The sequence below is a fragment of the Schistocerca serialis genome, chromosome 6 (genome assembly GCF_023864345.2).
Source record: "Schistocerca serialis cubense isolate TAMUIC-IGC-003099 chromosome 6, iqSchSeri2.2, whole genome shotgun sequence".
In the NCBI taxonomy this organism is placed as follows: domain Eukaryota; kingdom Metazoa; phylum Arthropoda; class Insecta; order Orthoptera; family Acrididae; genus Schistocerca; species Schistocerca serialis.
In genome coordinates, this window is record NC_064643.1 from 389737505 (window position 1) to 389758467 (window position 20963).

Here is a 20963-nt window from a genome sequence, read left to right on the forward strand (position 1 = left end):
GATTGAATATTAAAATCAAAATTTTGAAAAATAGAAAATTGAAAGATATTATTTTTGGAAATTTAAACATACCATTTATGTGTTGTCAAGTGTTAATTGGTTACTTTTATGATGCACAAAATGTTGTGACACAAAAACTTCAAAATTTTCACTCTCTAATCATTATGTAAAAGTTCTGAAAAATTCATTACAATACATTTAGAAAGGAAAATTACTATGCAGGAGACGCTACCAAGCATAGCTAAGCAAGAGGGCGTGTAGTGGTCCTACCTTTACTGCGATGAAACAAACAGTGTACTTCCAAAATTTTCTGTAAATTTCGGTTTCACTTTTGATTCCCTTTTGACTTGGTTACTTTACCCACAAGAATTTTTGATTCTGGTTTTTTGCTCCCAGTCATGATGTTGCATATGAAAATTTAAAAGTAATTAGTACATGCAAAAAGTTTAATAAAATGTCACAAATAATTTTGAACAATTTACACAACTGATTTCATGGCTTTCTCAATGTAATGTCATGTCACCAGGTCGCCAGTTGTGCAAATACATATTAAACAAATTAGTTACACTTTTGACACGTTTAATTTTTATGAATTTTGCAGCGAATGAATTGTCTTTCACTTTTGACTTACATCAATTCCTGTATTCTCTATGCTGTTGAGATTTACACAATTTGGTTATATGCTTCTTCTTCCACCATAATTAGTTCTCATTTTTGACTGTGAGTAAAATACTGATTTTAATCGGACTTCCTCTTCAGATGCATGCAGCTACAGTGACATGGCATTAGCGTAATATGCGGAAGAAGAGAAAAATTTCGTGATTTTGTACTAAAAAGGAACTCTCACACTTCATACTTCCGTAAAAAATTGTATTCAGACAACACAACGTATATGACACACTTCTCACAAGAACATCTCTTCTCCCCACAAGAACTAAAGACAGAGTCTATATAATAAATTGACAAAAAAATTGAATGGTGTTTCCATCATATGTCATTTGCCTCCCGGCGTAGCATAATACATCTTTGTCAATGCTTACAGGGGCCACGATAGTGTTTGTTGTCATTGGTAATAACTTTATTCGTAGTGTGTCGGGACTTTTCCCTATGTACCTATACACATAGCCTTTTAGAACTGAGGCAATTATCAGCCAGAACAAGATATCTATTATGACAACAGAAAAACTTTCTAAAAAATATAATGTTTCTTCAAAAGGTTTTTCAATTTACAGTCATTAACAAATTCAACAATTAAATTAATTTGTGATAAATGTAGACAATATCCACTCATACTAAAAGAGAAGACTAATGAGACATGGCATGTTAGTTTCCTACAGTAACTGTAAATCAAAAATACCAATTTACTACAAAACAGGTTATGCACGATGTTCTAAGGATAACAGATTAAATTTACAATTGACAATATAGTACAAGTTATTTGAGGCACTTGCAAATATGGAAAAAAACACAATATATTGTGATACATATGTGTAGTGACACAACTGATGAGTGATTGTGTGAAAACTACATGAACAGTAGAACATTAGATCCTAGATTTTTGAATCAAGCCTATCTGCCCATAGTGGTCTAACACAAAAGAAAATCCAGAAGTCAGTTTATACACATAAAAAATGTCCAAATTGCTTGGATATTTTTTCATTTAGCTGAATCTGTGACACTTCATTCAATGGCATGCAGTGTTAGTTTATTACGTACAAAAATGTGAAAATTGTGGAGCAGCAACAAAGCACATGTGATGACTAACAATGCAGTGAGTAATAATGGACTTTTATTTGGACGGGGCAGTGTTCAAATATCCATGCAACAGACTTACTGGAGGACTTTCAATCTACATCTACGTCTATATTCTGTAAACCACCATGAAGAGCATGGCAGAGTGTACATCCCAGTGTATCAGTTATTAGGGTTTCTTCCTGTTCCATTGATATATGGAGTGCAGGAATAATGATTGTTGGAATGCTTCTGCACACATCAGTTATTCTAATATTGCACTTACAATCCCTATGTGATTAATATGTAGGGAGTTGTAGTATATTTCTAGAGTCATCATTTAAATCACTACAAAGTGTTGTAACCAAGTATTTTTATGAGTAGGCCGATTCCAACAGTGCCTCAATGATATCATCATCATAGGATATGTAGTGGCACCACCGTTTAAGATAGGAAAAAGTTAGATTCGGTGTAATATTTCTGAGCGCACAAGTTACTGCCAGACGCAGGCCTGTTGACAGTAAGTTATACTTACCAGCAGTTGTGAAGTAGAATGGAGGCCACAGTGCTATAGAACCACTGAAAAAAGTAAATACAGCTGTTTGCATGGCTCAAGTTACAGGCAGAAGGGCTCCACTGGCCCAACCTAGGTGTTATGAGTACATGACTCGGAGTGGCACATTAGCAAAACAGACGTGCACAGCCGCGTATAGACAGGTGCCAGTTTTCTAACGAGGGGGATTCAAGTGTGCAGCTCTCATGGATGGTGGGGCGTGTCACACCACCAGCTACACGCAGCAGCAGAAGGGGCACCAGCATTCCAGTCCACGGCGAGTCACTGGTGTGACCCTCTGAGGCTAACATGGGGTCCATAACCAGCCAGTAGCAGGCCACTTGAACGGCTCACTACTGTGGGCAGTCTTGTTGTCTCCCAATACACGCTGGAGGCATCGTGAGGCGAGGGCACAGATTTGGCTGTCGGATCGCAGGCTCTTGTCGCCTGCGATCTTAACCATGATGCCGAAGAAACACACAGCAGGCCACCCTGCAGCTTCCAGCAAGTGGGGCTGAGGCAACGGGGACAAAGGCCACTGAGTCAGCTGCCGGGGCATCCTGACATCGTCAAAACACCGCAGCTGTACATGGCCAGCACTCCGCAGTATGTTGCACGGGATGCTGAGGTAGCCCTTCTCAACCAAGCTGTTTTGCAGACAGTGGAGTGTCGTCCTCGGCATCGCAGGTCCCTGTGACATAGACAGAGAGGAATGCATCACTGTAACTGGGAATAATGAAACATTTGATCATCACAGCTGAGTTTTAATACGGCACATCCTGACAGTTTCCATCCACGTCCAACATTTCTCCACCACACGCCATCATCTACATTTGGCAGTGATGGCTACAATTGGTGTCATAATAGTGGGCATCATCTATACAGTATGATGTTCGAGCCCACCGTCTGCATTACAGTCACAAAATGTGGTGAGTGTTGGCAATTTTTCTTTTTGAGTGTTGTACGTTTTCTTTCTTTGTATGTCAGAGTAAGTGTTAGTGTGTTTCGGGCAGTAAGATTTTTTTCTTTCATGGCATTTAATTACTTTTCTATTGGGTTGAGTATGATGTTTTATTTATCTCCTCCTATTATGTTATCACAGAAAACATAAGATGAGATACTAAGCTGTAGGAAGTCGGTTTATTTTTGTAGTTAAATGTTTTGTTTCTGTTGGATTTTATAGGTTGAAGTGGGACTAACTGAGAACAAAAGCAACACAATGGAAGAGTCAGTGACGCAAGGTGTGTTGGAACCAGAAGTGGTACAGATTATGTTGGAAAAGGTAGCATAATTGACAGCAGACAATACGCAGTTGAGAAGTGAATTAACATCTAGGAGTGAATGGGAAACCGCATCTGATCAGTCGTTGTTGCCTAGGGTACCACAGCAGGAAACTGATCCAGCTGCAGCGAGTTTGATTATTCCGCTTTCTGGCAAGGCATCTGAGGATGTGTGTTCATTTGTGGAAGAGTTGGAAACTTCAGCTGTGATGAATGGTTGGTCTGATGAACAGTTGTTACAAGTAATCAAGATTAGATTGACGGGTGAAGTGAAGACATATGTAAGGTCTTCTCAGGCCTTAAGGAGGGCAGGACAGTTTAAGCAGTTGAAGGAGGGGCTTTTACAGAGGTACAAGAGACAGAATAGCACTCGGTACTTTAGGGAAAGATTGAGTACAATGACAAAGAGACAGGGGGAGTTGGTAGAGAAATTTGCGGACAGAACAAGACAAATTAACGAGTATACTTACAAGCCGAGTCAGAGCAAAGTAGCGAATGGTGTTCTGCTGCAGGAGGCAGAGCAAAGGGTATTTGATGTATTTTTGAGGGAGTTACTGGCACATATGGCACGGAAAGTGCATGAAGGGGTTTTGAAAGATTTGTATTTGGCCATTCAGCTGGCAATCCAATGTGAGGAAATAGACGTGGCAATGGGGGTACATGATAGAAAAACAGTATTTATAGCAGGTATAAAATGTTATGAGTATGGTCACATGGGACATATTCAGAGCAATGTACACAGTCACCAAGGAATAGAGGAAGGGGTGGATATCAACAATGTAGAGGATGGAGAAGTGGATGTAGCAGAGGTGGAAAATGGTTAAATGGCAGAGGTGGCCCAAGACTCACCTAAGGGAGCTCCCGTTTAATTTCAATGCTACAAATATGTATGCAGAGGTGGAATGTTCAGTGGTAGGATCCATAGGAACTAAAATGTTTAAGATTTTGTTGAACACAGGGGCGCAAGTGTCAGTGGCTACTAAGAGTTTAATGGGATGAAAGAATTTGCAACCACCACATTATAGGTTGTGTGGAGTGGGGAATAAGGAGGTCAAACCTTTGGGGTCAGTGACAGTTGACTTCCGCATAGGGAAAATCTGATTTGATGCACGCATGCGGGTAGTACCATGGGTAAGTGAGGGCTACGACATGATCCTAGGAATAGATTTCTTGCATCAACATCATGCCAAAATTGACCTTGGACAACAAACTGTGGAACTTGGTGGAATGTTATTTCAGCTAGGGTAAACTGTTGTCGATGCAGAGCTGTCGCGAGGGGTATTCAACGTAATGAACAAACCAATTGAACCATTAAGGCTTAATTCGCATGAGTATGTATCTAGTGGCACCGGGAAGTTGCTTTGGGTAAGTGTAGAATCAAGTCTGCCTGTGGGTGCGGTACATGTTATTGAACCATTGGGGGATAATGAAGTTTTGGAACCATTAGGTTGTTTTGTGAAGCATACGCGTACAAGAGGGAAAAGATGGGTGACTAGTCCCCGTGAATATGGATAATTTTAGTGCTGTAGAGGCGAATTTGAAGAAAGGAGTTTTAGTAGCGAATTTGGATGTACCAGATGACGAAGACTGGTGTTCAAGAGGTAGGTGTAGTGATCATCCACTAACTGCCGATAGAACTGCATTGCATAACAAAGTTAAGCAAGGAGAAAAAGAGCATATTGAAGAATTATTGTGAGAATTTAAGAATTTGTTTTTTTTTTTGTGAGGGCCATTACCATCAACTCCATTAATTCAACATAACAAACCAATAGTGAATGAAGCACTTGTTTACCGTAAACCATAAAGAATACTGAGGTATTTACAGCTAATTGTGGAGGATTTCATTGATCAGCAGCTTGCGGACGGTATTCTAGAGCATAATAATAGTTGCTGGGGATTGCGGATTGTCGTTGTGCCTAAAAAATCTGTGGATGGAACTAAGAAATACAGGTTCTATTGTGACTACTGATACCTCAACAATAAGACAGTGATGGACGCATGCCCCATTCCAAACATGTCAGAGACTCTGGATCACTTAGGACAGTGCCAGTACTTTTCTACGATGGATTTGACAAGTGGTTATCATCAGTTAGAGGTGGCTCCAGAGGATCATCCAAAAAATGCTTTCTCTACTCCTGGAGGCCTTTACCAGTACGTCAGCATACCATTCGGTTTGAAAAAAATCACCGGCAACGTTTCAGAGGTTGCTAGACAGTGTGTTGAGGGGTTTGAAACCACGGCAGTGTCTGGTCTATTTGGATGACATTATAATGTTTTCAAGCAGTATGGAGCAACATAGACAGTGGTTAAGGGAAGTCTTTGTGAGGTTAAGAGCAGCTTGTTTGACATTGAGCCTGGAGAAGTGTCATTTTGCATTCCAAGTGACATATTTAGGTCATATCATCAGTAAGGACGGAGTGCGCATAGATCCAAGGTTGGGACAGGCTGTAAGGGATTTTCGGGAGCTGAAAACAGGTAAGGAAGTGCAATCATTCGTCAGAATTTACAATTTCCATTGGAAGTTCGTGAAGGGTTTTGCAGATTTAGCACAGCCATTGACACAATTGTTACGGAAGGATGTGAAATTTGAGTGGACAGAAGAGTGTCAGAAAGTGTTTGACAAACTGAAAGAAGTGTTAACAACAAGTTCGGTTCTTGTGTTTCCAGATTTTGAAAAGGAATTTATTCTAGCATGTGTTGCATCGAATCAAACATTAGGGTGTGTTCTTAGTCAGGAAATTGATGGGCAGGCACATCCTTTAGCCTTGTGAAATAACACCTCCCTTGACTCGGTAGAATTAATTAATTATTTATGTCAAAGGAAATATATATTTTGTGTTAACTACAGCGATCATGTAACACTGATTGTCTGAGTGTTAATGCCAAGCTTACTGTGATCAGCGCAGCATTAACATCTCTGTTACTAATATAAATTATGATGCATGGCCGATTTTGCTCTCTATTGTCCTAGCGCTTTTCTGTTAGCCTCTCGAACTATCAGATTCTATCTTGTCAGACGTTTTAGCTCAAGTGAGCTCTATTTCTTAATATTTTAATTATAATTTTTGTCTTATGACGTATTATTCATGGCAATTACCGCGATATTATTATTTCCCACAATGATATGTTCTGCTGATGAGCGTTCAAATTGCTAAACAGGAAATATTAAACTTTATTAACTAATTTTCATGGTAAGTTGGCAAGTTCCATTGTGTTTTCTTTGCAGAAGATGTCTAGCATGAAACATGTAAATGTAAGACATAATTAATCTAAATAATAACCTGAATTGTTGTAAACAAAGAAAAGGGTTTTCACAAAATTATTTAGTAGTAAGATTACCAGAGTCTCAGATATTCTATATTTCATCATTAGTCGACACTACTTCTGTTCACTAATATGAAAAAATTCTTTTCTTTGCAAGGTTTTACCCTGCTCTTTAAAAGCTAGCCGTCATACAAACCAAAAATGATATATTTACCGCTGAATGACTTCTTCCAGAATTTTGTTACAGAAACTACAAAAGATAAATTTGATGTTGCTAACTTAACTTATAAAAGTTACTATTTACTGTCAATAGAAGTCATCTCAATTATAAAATATTCTCTCTATTTAATAAGATTTAAAATTCTTTCAAGTAATATAAATTGAAAGTTACATTTTAATGGCACCCAAAGTGGGGTCATGATTTATAGTATATCTAGCAATTTTGTGTAAACCAAATTTCTCTATATCTAATACGAAAATTTTATTCTTTTTCATACTACAATCTGATTTACTGCATTACGAGCTGTGGTCATCATCAATTCCATGTATTCAAAGCCAAAAAGCAACAAATGAGGTAAATTCACACAAATGAATTTTTATTTTTGCTCTTTCAAGTTCGTATTTTTTCTTGAGAAAAAATTTCCTTTGATGCTCAGTAGAGGTCAAATCATAGTTAGACGTAGTATTAATCAGTGAATTTTGGAAGGGAGTGCTACGGAAAAGCAAAATTTTTAAAAGTGACGCAAGATTGTTTTTTCCTGTGCAAAAGGGAACATGAAATGGCCAACTTGGCCAACCACTGATAAATGAACGTTGCATCAAGGGAAATTAATTTGTGGCGCCGATGAGCTCGACACCAGCATCGATATGCGTTCGTCTTTGGACTCTGAGCATCATCTTTGGACTCTGAGCATTGTCTTTGGGCCATTTTGCTATGTTCAGTTCTTTGTGAGCCTTGCCTGTGTATAGGTGAATAAATGAACTACTGCAAAGTGGGTGTTGTTTGGTGTAAACAACCCGAACCTTCCTTCATGACATCTACCCACACAGCTCCCTGATGACGCTGTCGAGCTGACCATGGTCTGGCTCCTGTGGACCACCCCTGCCGACGCCTTAGTCACTCCCCCCCTCCCTGCCTCTCAAGAGTACTCCTTACTCCTTACCGCCAAGGGGGGGGGGGGGGGGGGGGCCTCTGTGGCGCTGATGAGATTGACACCAGCATCGATATGCACTCGTCTCTGGACTGGCTCTGAACATCGTCTTTGGAGTCTGAGCATTGTCTTTGGGCCATTCCGCCATGTTCAGTTCTTTGTGAGACTTGCCTGTGTTTAGGTGAATAAATGAACTACTGAAAAATGGGTGTTGTTTGGTGTAGCCAACCTGAACATCTCCCTCAAATTTATCCATTCTTGTGAATTATTATATCTGTGATTATTTTGTGTTAGTTTTAAGAGCAAATATCTGTGTGAAGATTTTTTTGACTGAATAATTTTTGGTTATGGTAAAAGTAGGAAAGAAAGATAATTTTCCCACTGAAGTAATGGCTTCACCAGCTAATATTGATAGCGAAGCAGGAAATAATAATCATTCTTTAATGGATCTGAACTTTGACCCATTAGAAAACCCACTACTTGATCCGAATACAGCAGCGAATTTAGAAAATGCACTGCCAAATGCTGATGCTAATATAGGCGCCGAGCATAGCTAACGAGAGACAGAAAAAGATGCAATCTCAGCCGTAATGGTTGCAAGCATTTCGCTCGACCTGCTTACCGCTTTCTTACAAAAACTTGAAATGCGTGATTGCGAGCATGATCACAAGCAGGAAAAACACAATCGCAAGAAGGAAAAACGCATCGCGATATTAAAGCTGAACCAGCACAATTAAATCCAAGCTAATTACAATTAAGGCAGCTTACGCTCCAATTTTAAATCAAGTCACAAAACTTGAAACTGATGTGAGCGAGTTGAAAATCTCTCACGATGAAGTAAAGACGAATGTCGAAACTGTAACTTCTGCAGTCACCAACATTTAGCTCAACAACCAGAAAATCCTGGACGAACAATTAGAAAGTCACAGAAAACAATTAAATAAAGGCATATCCAAATGGATAGCAGACAAGGAATCTGAAATTGATTCAAAAATAAATGTAGCAGTCAACAATGCTGTGCAGCGCGTATGCGCAGAGATGTGTTCCGACGCGGAAGCATAACTATAACGAAGTATGTAAGGTATATTCCTATAAAAAAAGACATCTATGAAGAAAATGCTATGTGGAAGCAAGAGATAAACACCTGCATAAGGAACCTGGAATGGGTTATGTCAAATGACACCACATCGGAAAATAATTTTCCATCTCATTGTGAAAATCCTATCATTGACATTAAACCCACTTACGGGAATGAAAAAATATTTCAATCACCCGATATGACACCCATCCAAGCTAAACACAAAAATGAACCGAGTGCTAGTACCACTAAGATAGAACAAAGTTTGTTGAAACATCATCATTTCCAAACTTTTTCCAAAGACAAGAAGGCAGTCCACCCCATTGTCTTCATACGAGCATTCAAGAACATCTTACCACGACGTTGGAAGGAGTATCAGAAGATACAGTTAGTTATGTTGCACATCACAAGTGATGCAGCTTTGTGGGCGAGTGAAACATCAGAAGTATGTGACACATTAGCGGATTTTGAAAGAGCGTTTCTTTCTAAATACTGGTCCACAGGTATTCAGGAGCGATTACCCAAAGAAGTGTATTCGGCCGAATTGTACAACCCGTGAAAGGGAAGCTTGCAGAAATACTACAAAAGGATACATTGCGAAGACGAGGTATTGGTCGGAGCCAATCTCTCACAAAGAAGTGCCCTGCACGCTGAAGGCAAAACTTCCTATCCACCTAAGAGAAAAGTTGATTAATGTACCAGATGAGGGCTTGGAACCGTTTCTGTCTGTGATTGACTCACTCGATCTCATCCAAGAAGACGCTAAGTCGTATCAGGCTTATTCCAATCCGGCCGCAGTGTCCGAGCGGTTCTAGGTGCTTCAGTCTGGAACTGTGCGACTGCTACAGTCGCAGGTTCGAATCCTGCCTCTGGCATGGATGTGTGTGATGTCCTTAGGTTAGTTATGTTTAAGTAGTTCTAAGTTCTAGGGGACTGATGACCTCAGATGTTAAGTCCCACAGTGCTCAGAGCCATTTGAACCATTTGAACTTATTCCAACAACTGCAATAGCTATCACACTAGTGATAACACTAATGTAAGTGATGGTAACACACAACACCAGAGTGAAAAGAACCAGTATGCAGAAGTGAATGCGGCTGCCACTCAGGAAATGAATCAAACACGAATTACGGAAATAATAAATGGAATCATAACAACAGTAATCCTACAAATGGTTCCAATAGAAAACGGAAGGGTGCTAACAGAAATGGTTACAATGATTCCAGCCACGACAGGCAAACACCATGGAAAAAACGAGAGGGAAATTCCCGGAATAATAGCAGTAATGTACCAATCCAGCAAGGTGCAAATGGCAGGAACAAAAGAAGTCGGCGAAATCCTAATCACGGAAATGGTTGGCCTAACCAGCAACCAATTTTATGGTTTGGGAATCAAACGTGAAACATGATGCAAGCCATGCTTGTTATTCCAAACCCGAACAGTTGCATAACAGTGACAACAGCTGCCCTACAATGAATCATGTATGCGAAGTCGTAGAGCAGGATACCAATCCACAACAGTTAAACTAGAACCGACCTTTCTAAACAGCCTTCCTAGTGCGGTCATATTTTAAAGTGGAGGCAACTTCAAATCTGATCTAATCACATTGAGGTACAACGACGGTGTGGATGTTAGGGAAGAACTTTTACAAGAGCCGAACACATGCAAACGTATGGAAGATTATGTTGTGCAAGCTGCACCGAAAGTTTCGAAAAACGGTATCAGTGTGGAAGTAATAATAGACACAGGAACAACAACCAGTGTCATGAATTACGCATTATACAACAAAGTAAATCACATAAGGAGACTTCCCATTCTGCCTGTGTAAAACTGCAGTGTTTCGGAGGCATTAGACGCATCTACACAGTGTGTGAAGCAACAGGTGCAGGCCAATTTGATAGTAGAAGACACGCACATACAATGCCACTTCTTACTCATAAAAAATTTGTCAGTTTCCAGCATTCTTGGCTGGATTTTCTGCGCAGTAGGGATGCAATGATCGACCTACAGGTGGGTAAATGTGTAGTTCCAAATGATGGCAAAAGAATTGCACTGCAGCTCATTAAAATTCCGAGCGTGCACGACAGATACTGTCATAACGTTGTTGTAAAATTAGTAGATCCACGCATACTATATATTGTGGAACAATTTGAGAAGACAGAGTACCTGCACTCACATGATTCAGAAGCAGTCATACACAGTAATCTTGCCACTATCAAAGCTAAACTGTTAGAATCATCCTAGCCAGAAAACATGCATAAGGAAGAGCTCGCGAATCTCATTCAAGAGTACGCTAATGTTTTTGCAGATAAACTCGGCGTAATAAAAAACTTTGAGTATGACATGGAAGTTGCCCCACATGAGACATTTTGCAGAACATCGTACGCCGTAGCATGGACTAAAAAGGAGGCTGTAAAGGCGAAAATTCGTCAAATGTTAGAATAAAAAACCACCATAAGTCATCACATCTTAAAAGACAATAAAAGTGGTAAAGACTTTTTATTGGACCCAATGTAATAAGTGAGATGCCTCAAGAAGGTAGCTATTTGCTAAAAGTGCCACTTACAAATAAAGTTAAAGGGTTCTATAAGCACATGGACCTCTATACTTCGTGAAGTGAACTTTTGTTACTGAAATGTGATTCACTTTTTTTATGTTATATAGTGAACATAGCTAACAACCTGCATGTTACTAATGCATTGTATTTGTCAGTGCTTAGATTTTAAGTTTGTATTTTTTGAATAGAGTGAAATATTTACTACTTAGAGAAGCGATTAAACATTTAACAAGCCAAGTCATTTTATTCAGATTCTTGACGAGATTTGCTAGGCATTACTTGTCTGTTTTTCATAAAGATAAACTTAGAAGTTAAAGAAAGAAATACATATATCTTTTGCTGTTCTTTTAAAATCAATTATTAGTACTTAAAGAGTTTTGATGGTTCTGATGAACGTTTTCATTTTCTATAGTCATTTAAAAGTAGATTCTCAATTTATGGTGATGTATAGTTTTAATTATGTTTTTTATTTGTCTTAGCATTGGAAAGTCCATACGGAGAACCAAAGGAAATGACTTCCTTTTTACTTATCAAAATATACATGCTTGACATGTGTAAGTGATAGCTAATTGGCTTTTCCTATCTTTAATACTGCTTTCCGCCAGTAGATATAAAGCCGCGAGATTTTATTCTCTATTGGCTGAGCAACAGAAACTTCATTTGTGTGAGTAAAGTTATGCTTTCTCGCTTAAATATGTAAATGACTGTAATCCTCAAATGACTGAATTTTGTAAAGCTCTTGTGTGAAATTCGTATTAATTCTGGACAGTAATGATGGTCCAATGATCAGCATTTGTTACAGTGAAACTTAACAATGAGAACTCCATCGTGCGTGTAAATTTTGTGTACAGCAGGGAACTTTCGTGTGAACTGTGTTAACTAAACTTTCAGTGGAACTTATATAGGACAATTCGCTTTGACTACCTCAATAGAGACTTCCACCATAAAGCATTTTGGTGTAGTAATCACGCTTGGTTTTGTGTGGTGACATTTCTCCATACATTGCTACATGTAAATTGGGTGAGGTGCTTGTTTCAGTGAGCAAAGACTGTGTGAAAACCAGATATTGATCTCTGAATGTACGTTAGTGTGACGAACTGAAGACAAGTACGATCATAGGACAGAATCCGTACTGGAACTGCAATTTCGATCTACTTGTGAAAGACTGTGTTTCATAAGTGCATCGGAATTGAGTCAACGTTTTTGCTTTGGCATGAACATTCACATATCAGCCGCAGTCTGCATTGAGAGAAACATTATTGGCAAATTTACCACAGCGGCGTGCGGGACAAACCAATATTAGCCGACCCGCTTATAGTGCAGCTCCGTGCATAACGTCTATCTTTCACGTCCCGCGTAACTTAAAATGCACCGCAAGGATGACAAAGTTCAGGACTCTGGATTTGTTTAACCACCTGTCTTACCTTACAGGTCACTAACATCTGAAAATACTGTTTTTATAATATGTACCCGACCTATTTCATGTACATCGCCACTGAGCTGCCATCCCTCCTTACTGGGCCGCGATGCAGAGAAGTGCAAGAGTTCAGGTTCATTCTGAAAGAAGGAAGGAAGGAAGGAAGGAAGGAAGGAAGGAAGGTTGCAGCCTGGAGCTGAGGGTGGATTGCAGCCGATTCATCACCACATATCCAGCATCCTGGGTGCAAATCCGTCTTTAGTACCTTTATATGTAGGCCCCCGGATGACGATTCTACACTTCATAACCTTTGTATCAGCACTGCAATCAACATCCTACAATCAACCAGTGCCATGAAGACATCAAGTATGCTTTGCATTATATAGAGTCATTCTAAAAATTAAACCACATCTAACTAAAAAGCTGTCTATAAAGTAAACTAACACCAAACGTCCGGCTGGAGTGGCCGAGCGGTTCTAGGCACTTCAGTCTGGTACCGCACGACCGCTACGGTCGCAGGTTCGAATCCTGCCTCGGGCATGGATGTGTGTGATGTCCTTAGGTCAGTTAGGTTTACGTAGTTCTAAGTTCTAGGGGACTGATGACCTCAGAAGTTAAGTCCCATAGTGCTCAGAGCCATTTGAACCATTTTTGGACACCTAACGCAAATTATGCAGTACACATGCAGTAAAATTCACTAGCGCATTTATTTGACAAAAAATATTTTCTGTAACAGGCATCTTGTATAACAGTAACACCGAATCTAACTATGTTTTTGCATTGTATAAAATACCTGAGATATTTAAATTTTATTTTTTAAGCCATGATGAACAGTCGCATGTATTACTATTTAACAGTACTAATTTGAAATACTTAAGAAATTTACCTAAGTTATCTTCAAATTTGACTGAGATATTAGCGAGTACAAAAATGTATTTAACATCTTATACAGTTTTATCGTGATGAAATATTTAGTATAAAGATTTTCTTTTTTGCAATAACAATTCGCTTTCCTAATGTGAAGTGAATATGATTCGTCTATAAGATATAAAATACTTGAATTATTTAACGTGCTCACAATTAGCTCTTTAACCAAACTAAGAATGTTGTATCATACAGCAATAGGAAAATATTTATATTTGTAGAGAAAGCATAACGTTGTATATGGTATCCATGCTTCCGAAATATTACGTAACTATTATAACTGCTGTACAAGAGAAATTGTTGTTTTTTGTTTTTTTAACCAAAATGGAATCCTTAAGGAAATATGTAAACGATCGTTGTGAGATGTGTGTTTCTCGGCTCAATGGGGACTTTTTTTTTCTGTGATATCCAGTTTTGTTTTTCCCGGTTCCTCCTCTGCCAAATGGTTGAGCCCAACATGATAACAAAACCAGCAAGTTAACATGAGGATACACATAATAGGAATGAGCAGCCAATGGAAGCACGTATGTGTAAGTGACTAAAGACACGTAAACCCATATTGGATTTGTAATCGTCTATACTACGATATGTTATTTTAAAATTCCGATTACAAATATAATTTTAAAATACCAGTCTGGGCGGCGATGTGAAATAACGCCTCCCATGACTCAGTAGAAATAATTAATTATTTATATCAAAGGAAAGATATGTTTTGCGTTAACTACAGCGATCGTGTAACGCTGATTAATAATTAATCTAAATAATAACCTGAATTGTTGTAAACAAAGAAAAGGGTTTTCACAAAATTTTTTAGTAGTTAGAGTTTCAGAGTCTCAGATATTCTATATTTCATCATTAGTCGACACCACTTCTGGACAGTAATAAGAAGAAATACTTTTCTTTGCAACGTTTTACCCAACTCTTTAAAAGCTAGCCATCATACAAACCAAAAACGATATATTTACCGCTGAATGACTTCTTCCAGAACTTCGCTATAGAAACTAGAAAAGGTAAATTTCATGTTGCTAACTTAACTTATAAAAGTTACTATTTACTGTCAATAGAAGTCATCTCAATTATAAAATATTCCCTCTATGTAACAAGATTTAACATTCTTTCAAGTAATATAAATAGAAAGTTATATTTTACCCTATGTATCTAGGCAGCTGAATGCAGCAGAGAGGAATTACTCAACTACAGAGAGGGAGATGCTTAGCGTAATCTATGGAATCACATATTTTAAATGTTATTTATATGGGAGAAGATTTCGGGTAGTGACAGATCATGCTGTGTTGAAGTGGTTGGTGGAGTCGAAGGATCCGTCCACTAGACTTGCTAGGTGGGCTGTGAGACTTGGTGAATTCGACTAAGAGTTGGTGCACAAGCCTGGGAAGAAGCACAGTAATGCCAATGCACTGAGTAGAAAGGTGCCGAAAGTAGAAGTCATAGGTTATGACCTAGCAGTATGTCAAGAAGTACAGGACGCTGACAACGATTGTAAATTGTATCAGACACAGCCACAATTTAATATGTACGTTGGTCTTCTGTGCAGAGAAATGAATTTAGGGCCAAGGGTAGTAGTGCCAGTGAAGCTGAGAGATGAGCTTTTAAAAGCAGCACATGATCATATTTTATCTGGTCATGGTGGGGGTAGAGCAACGAATAGGAGAGTGACAGAGAGGTATCGGTGGAGAGGTAGGAAAGCAGATGTGGATCAGTATGTCAAGAATCGTATACCATGTGTGCAGAGAGCAGATTTGAGTCAGCTACAGCGATTTCCGGAAGACACGTGTCCATTTTCTATGTTGGAAATTGATGTCTTAGGACATTTCAGTCAACACCATTGGGGAACAGATTTGTTCTGACAATAATAGACCATTTTTTGAGGTATGTGGAGATGATGGCTATGCCAAATCAACAGGCAGCAATGGTCACACAAGCGTTAATAAATAACTGGATTTTGATGTTTGGTGCACCGGAGACAATAATTAGTGACTAAGGGACCAACTTCATGTCAGATTTAATGAAGGAACTGTGTAAATTGCTGAATGTAAAGAAGTTGAGGATGAGCGCATTGCATCCACAGGTGAACGGAAGGACAGAATGGGTACACAGAACAATCAGGAAGATGCAGAGTTTTTATGTGGATTCTCGTCACCGTTAGTGGGACGACCATTTGAAGTATATTGTATGCGCATACAATGCAAAAATCAATACCACTACCAGTTTGTCTCCATTTGAGGTAGTGTACAGGCTAAAAATGCCGTCACCATTTGATTTAGTGAAGCTACAGAAAGGAAGGACCGGTGGATCTGTGCGTCAATTTGTGAGGACAATTCAGGATGTTTGGAAATGGTTACAAAAGGCGAATACGAAGGCTGTGGGAAGGCAGGAAGATGCAATGAAGGGGAAAGGAAGTTTATCACAGGATAGAATAGGGCAATGGGTAATGCTATCCAGCCCCAATACGCCAAAAGAGAAAATGAAGAAGTTCATCACGAGACATCAAGGGCCATACCAAGTAGTTGAAACCACATCCCCCGTTAATGTTAAGCTTCAGCTGCCAACTAGAACAATGATAGTACACTTGGGCAATTGCGGCCATTTAAGGGCTGTATGGATGCCATTCCAGGCATGTCGCAGGAAGGGAAGAGGAAGAAAGAGAGAGTGGACAGAGGTGTTAAACGCAGGGAAAACCAGGAAGATAGAGTACAGCATGATGTACCATATGCTTTGCGATCCAGAAAGTAGTAGAGTATTTGTAGTTTTTTGTTTACTTGTTATGTATCATTGGGTTTGTGTAGATTAATTATGCATTTTATTTTCATATGTTCTATCTGTTTTTGAATATTGTGAGCCTGCTGGGGAGAAGTCTTTTTGAATAGGGAGGAAGGGTGATGGTGATCCCCGTCCTCAGGTCACTGAAAAGGGGAGTGTTGTCGGTAATTCATCTCTTCATCATCGGGGTGGACGCCTTGTGGGTGCAGCACCTGGATGGAGGTGTGCTGTACTCCAGGCAGGAAGATGTGGTGGTGTCAAGTCACCAGTGGGCATTAAGGTTGGTATGGAACGTATGGGAAATGCAGAATGATGTAAGGAGGCTTGAGGAAGTGTTTGAAGAGCTTAGGCAATGTGCAGAGGGAAAGGGAATGCTGAAGGAAGTAGCCGGGGAGTATAAGAAATTGCATGAGGCTTTTGAGATACTACAGAAGCACATAGGACAGATGGAGGAAGTGGTGCCATGGGTAAGACGGAAATGAGGGTGGCTGACTGCAGGGGGGAAAATTTTGAAAACAGTCTTTGGAACTGTGGATGAAAGCGATATAAAGGAGCTGAACAGCATGGTGGCAGTGGTGAGGCAACTTGCAAAAGAGAGTAGAGTGGCAGAAGCTTGGCATGCAACTGAGATAGTGACATTGGAAGGGGAAGTCCTGAATAACACACAGTTACTCTGCTCATTAGCAGGGCATCAGAAGACATAATAAATTGTAACTTGGTAACCTTACAGGGACATCTGAAAGCCGGGTGGTGTTAACTAGACTTTTGCAGGGGGTAGCTGACAGTGTGTGGGATGTACAGTGAGTGATAACGAATCTGCAAAAAGTGCTGCATCATGCATTCCGAGGCCAGATAAGTACCAATTGGTTACCACTGGACCAATATTTATGCAGGTTACACAAGGCGCACAAGGAACTACTATCACAGTTATATTTAATGATTGAGCCCAGTGAACATAATTTGCCATTTTTGTACTATGTTCCAACAGTAAAGGTAACAACTGACTGCGCACGAGTGTATATTTACGTCCAATTCCCAGTTTTGGGGAAAAACGCGAGGTTTCAATGTTACACGGTCCATCCGTATCTAGTGAAGTGGGGAGTATTAAGCAAGTTTATAGAAGTAAAAACTGAGGATTTATTGCTGATCTCGGCAGTTAACAGCCAGTATGCTGAGATGACAAGGGAGGAATTACAGAACTGCCATAGAGGGAAGGTAATGGTATGTCCAGTTAGGGTGATAAGCACCAATCCGGACACATGCAATGTGCAGTTATTTTTAGCCAGGAGGAAAGAAATAGACTGTCTAAGGGGCATCGTGGAGCCAAAACTAAGCTTACAGTGGGTCAGGATGCTTTGGTTCTTCTCCACCTACAAAAATTTGATAGTAGTAGCAAGTTGTTTTGAGCAGGGAGTATTTGCAGAAACGAAATGTATAGAGCTCGAGGGGAGCAGAATTTTAATCAGTAGAACTGTGTGTAACATAATAGGACCAGTCTTCTATCTGCCAGCGTCAATTTCAGGAGACACACAATTGAATGTTTCACAGCCACAGCTGTACTGGCCAGAAGCAACTTTAGAGTTTTTGCCAAGGCAGAATCTGACCTTGTTAAATCAAACTCTGGAGTCAGGTCTGTTGAGATCTGTAAACCAGTTCATTTCAGAGCAAGAGGGGCGCATATCAGCGGAACAACTTGTGCAGCATGTTACTCAGTATAGGGAAAGGCAATGACAATGATCGTTTTGAGCACCTCTGTGCCAAGTGCCATCACAGCCTTAACTTTGTTGTGTGTTGTTTTCATTCTGATCAAACGGAGAGCCAATTCCAAGAGGAAACAGACGCTAGTCCAAATCCCACTGGATTGGATACCGAGGGCATAAGATGGATAGGTAAGGGGTTGATTGAGCATTAAGTGGAGTGGTCATCCAGTAAGGAATTTTTACATTTTGTCTCATGTCATGTGTTTGAAGAGGACTAGATCACATCCACGGTTTCTAATAGTAGTATTAAATATGTCGTAAGTACGTGCTGACACAAACAAGTTTAAGAGTACTTAGAGGTCGACCTGGGGACCAGGTCTTTCAGAAGGGGGGAATAATGTAGTGGCACCACCGTTTAAGATAGGAAAAAGTTAGATTCGGTGCAATAGTTCTGAGATCACAGGTTACAGCCAGGTGCAGGCATGTTGACAGTAAGTTATGCTTAGCAGTGGTTGCAAAATAGAATGGAGGCCACAGGGCTGTAGAACTGCTGAAAAGAGTAAACACAGCTGTTTGCATGGCGCAAGTTACAGGCAGAAGGGGCCCACTGGCCCAACCTAGGTGTTATGAGTACATGACTCGGAGCGGCGCGTTAGCAAAACAGAGGCACACAGCCGCGTATAAATAGGTGGCGGTTTTCTAATGAGGGGGATTCAAGTGTGGCAGCTCTCCTGGATGGCAGGATGTGTCATACCACCAACTACATGCAGCAGCAGATGGGGCACTAGAGTTCCAGTCCACGGCGGGTCACTGGTTTGACCCTCAGAGGCCAACATAGGATTCCTAGCCAGCCAGCGTCAGGCCACTCAACAGTTCACTACTGCGGGCAGTCTAGTTGGTTCCCAATACACACCAGAGGCATCCCAAGGCGAGGTCACAGATTTGGCTGTTGGATTGCATGCGCTTGTTGTTGTCTACGATCTTAACCATGACGGTGAAGAAGCACACAGTGGGCCGCCCTGCGGCTTCCAGCGAGTGGTGCTGAGGCAATGGGGACAAAGGCCGCTGTGTTGGCTGCTGGCGCATCCTGAAATCGTCGAAACACCACGGCCGTACACAGTCATCACACCGCACTATGTTGCATGGGTCACTGAGGTAGCACTTCCACGTCAAGCTGTTTAGCAGACAGCAAAGTGGCATCTTCGGCATTGCGGGACCCTGTGATGTAGACAGAGAGGAATGCATCATTGTAGCTGGAAATAATAAAACACTTGAAGATCATGGGTGAGTTTTAATACAGCGTATCCTGACAGTTTCCATCCACATCCAATATTCCTCCACCGTACGACAACATCTACATTTGGCAGTGACGTCTACATATACCACATTTTTTTCATTTTTAGAAGTGCACAATTTTACGTTGCTTGACATTTCAAGCAAGTTGCCAATCTTTGCACCACTTTGAAATCTTATCAAGATCTGACTGAGTATTTATACAACAAAAACAATCAATTTTTGACAAAATTATTTATTTGGATACACAAAAAATCTACTCATCAAGTGGTGGCTGAGCTCACACAAAAAGAAAGTAATAGTTAGGCAAGCTTTTGGAGCCTGTGGCTCCTTCTTCAGGCAGAATGGTTTGTAGTGGAAGGAAGAGGGTGAAGGAAAAGAGGTACATTTTGGGAAAGTCTCCTAGAAACACAGGTCATGGAAGACTTACCGGATGGGATAAGAAGGAAAGACTGATTGTTGGGGACTGCATTGGATGAGATTTGAAAGTTCGAGAGCTTAAAGTTGGAAGTCAGGGTAATGTGCAAGACAGAGATTGCTGTGTAAATATTGTGCATGAGTTCATAAGAGTGAAAAGCTAAGAGCATTGATTATGGAAGGGGGGGGGCGGCGATGAAAAATAGATAGGTAGCACAAAGAAAGATGTAGAAAACTAAAACAGGATGAAGAAAAGAGTAGTTTCTGTAAATTAATGCTGAGACAGAAGAAATTATCTTAAATTAAGACCAGGTGGGTTGCAAGAACCAAGGACATGTTGTAACACTTGTTCCCACCTGCAGAGTTCTGAGAAATGGGTGTCTTGAAGAAGGTTGCATATGGTGAAACAGGCACCGAGATCATGATTGTCATGTTGTAGAGCATGCTCTGCAACAGGCTGTTGTGTATTGCCAGTATACACCCTCTGCCTATGTCCATTCATCCTAACTGATAATTTGCACACTGATGTAAAAGTCTGAACAGTGTTTACATAACAGCTGGTATATGACATGTGACTTTTCACAGGTGACTCTCCTTTAGACAGTATATGTTTTGCCAGTTACAGGGCTGGTATAGGTGGTGGTCAGAGGGTGCATAGAGCAAGTCTTGCAGTGGGGGCAGTCCAAGGGTAGGAGTCATGGGTAGGGAGATGGGTGCAGAAGGAGCATAGGTTCTGAGGAGAATGTTGTGGAGATTGGGAGGGTGACAAAAAGCTATTCTAGGTGTGGTGGTTAAAATCTTATACAGAATGGATCTCATT

The 20963-nt window shown here is 40.2% G+C and overlaps 1 protein-coding gene across 2 annotated transcripts in view; it reads right to left on the minus strand.

Moving 5' to 3' along the window:
• Window positions 1–580: 580 nt before the first annotated feature.
• The window catches only part of LOC126483738 (uncharacterized), a 42223-nt gene continuing 21840 nt past the window's right edge, over window positions 581–20963 (minus strand). The window contains exons 1-2 of one of the 2 annotated variants that reach the window (XM_050106866.1): window positions 19421–19545; window positions 581–2975 (exon numbers count right to left, since the gene is read on the minus strand). In XM_050106866.1, the coding sequence (XP_049962823.1) occupies window positions 2589–2975; window positions 19421–19519 (486 nt within the window). In that variant the 5' untranslated portion in view covers window positions 19520–19545 and the 3' untranslated portion in view covers window positions 581–2588. Of the gene's footprint in view, window positions 2976–19420; window positions 19546–20963 lie in introns of those variants that run through there. The other variant, XR_007587770.1, reaches the window with a different exon arrangement.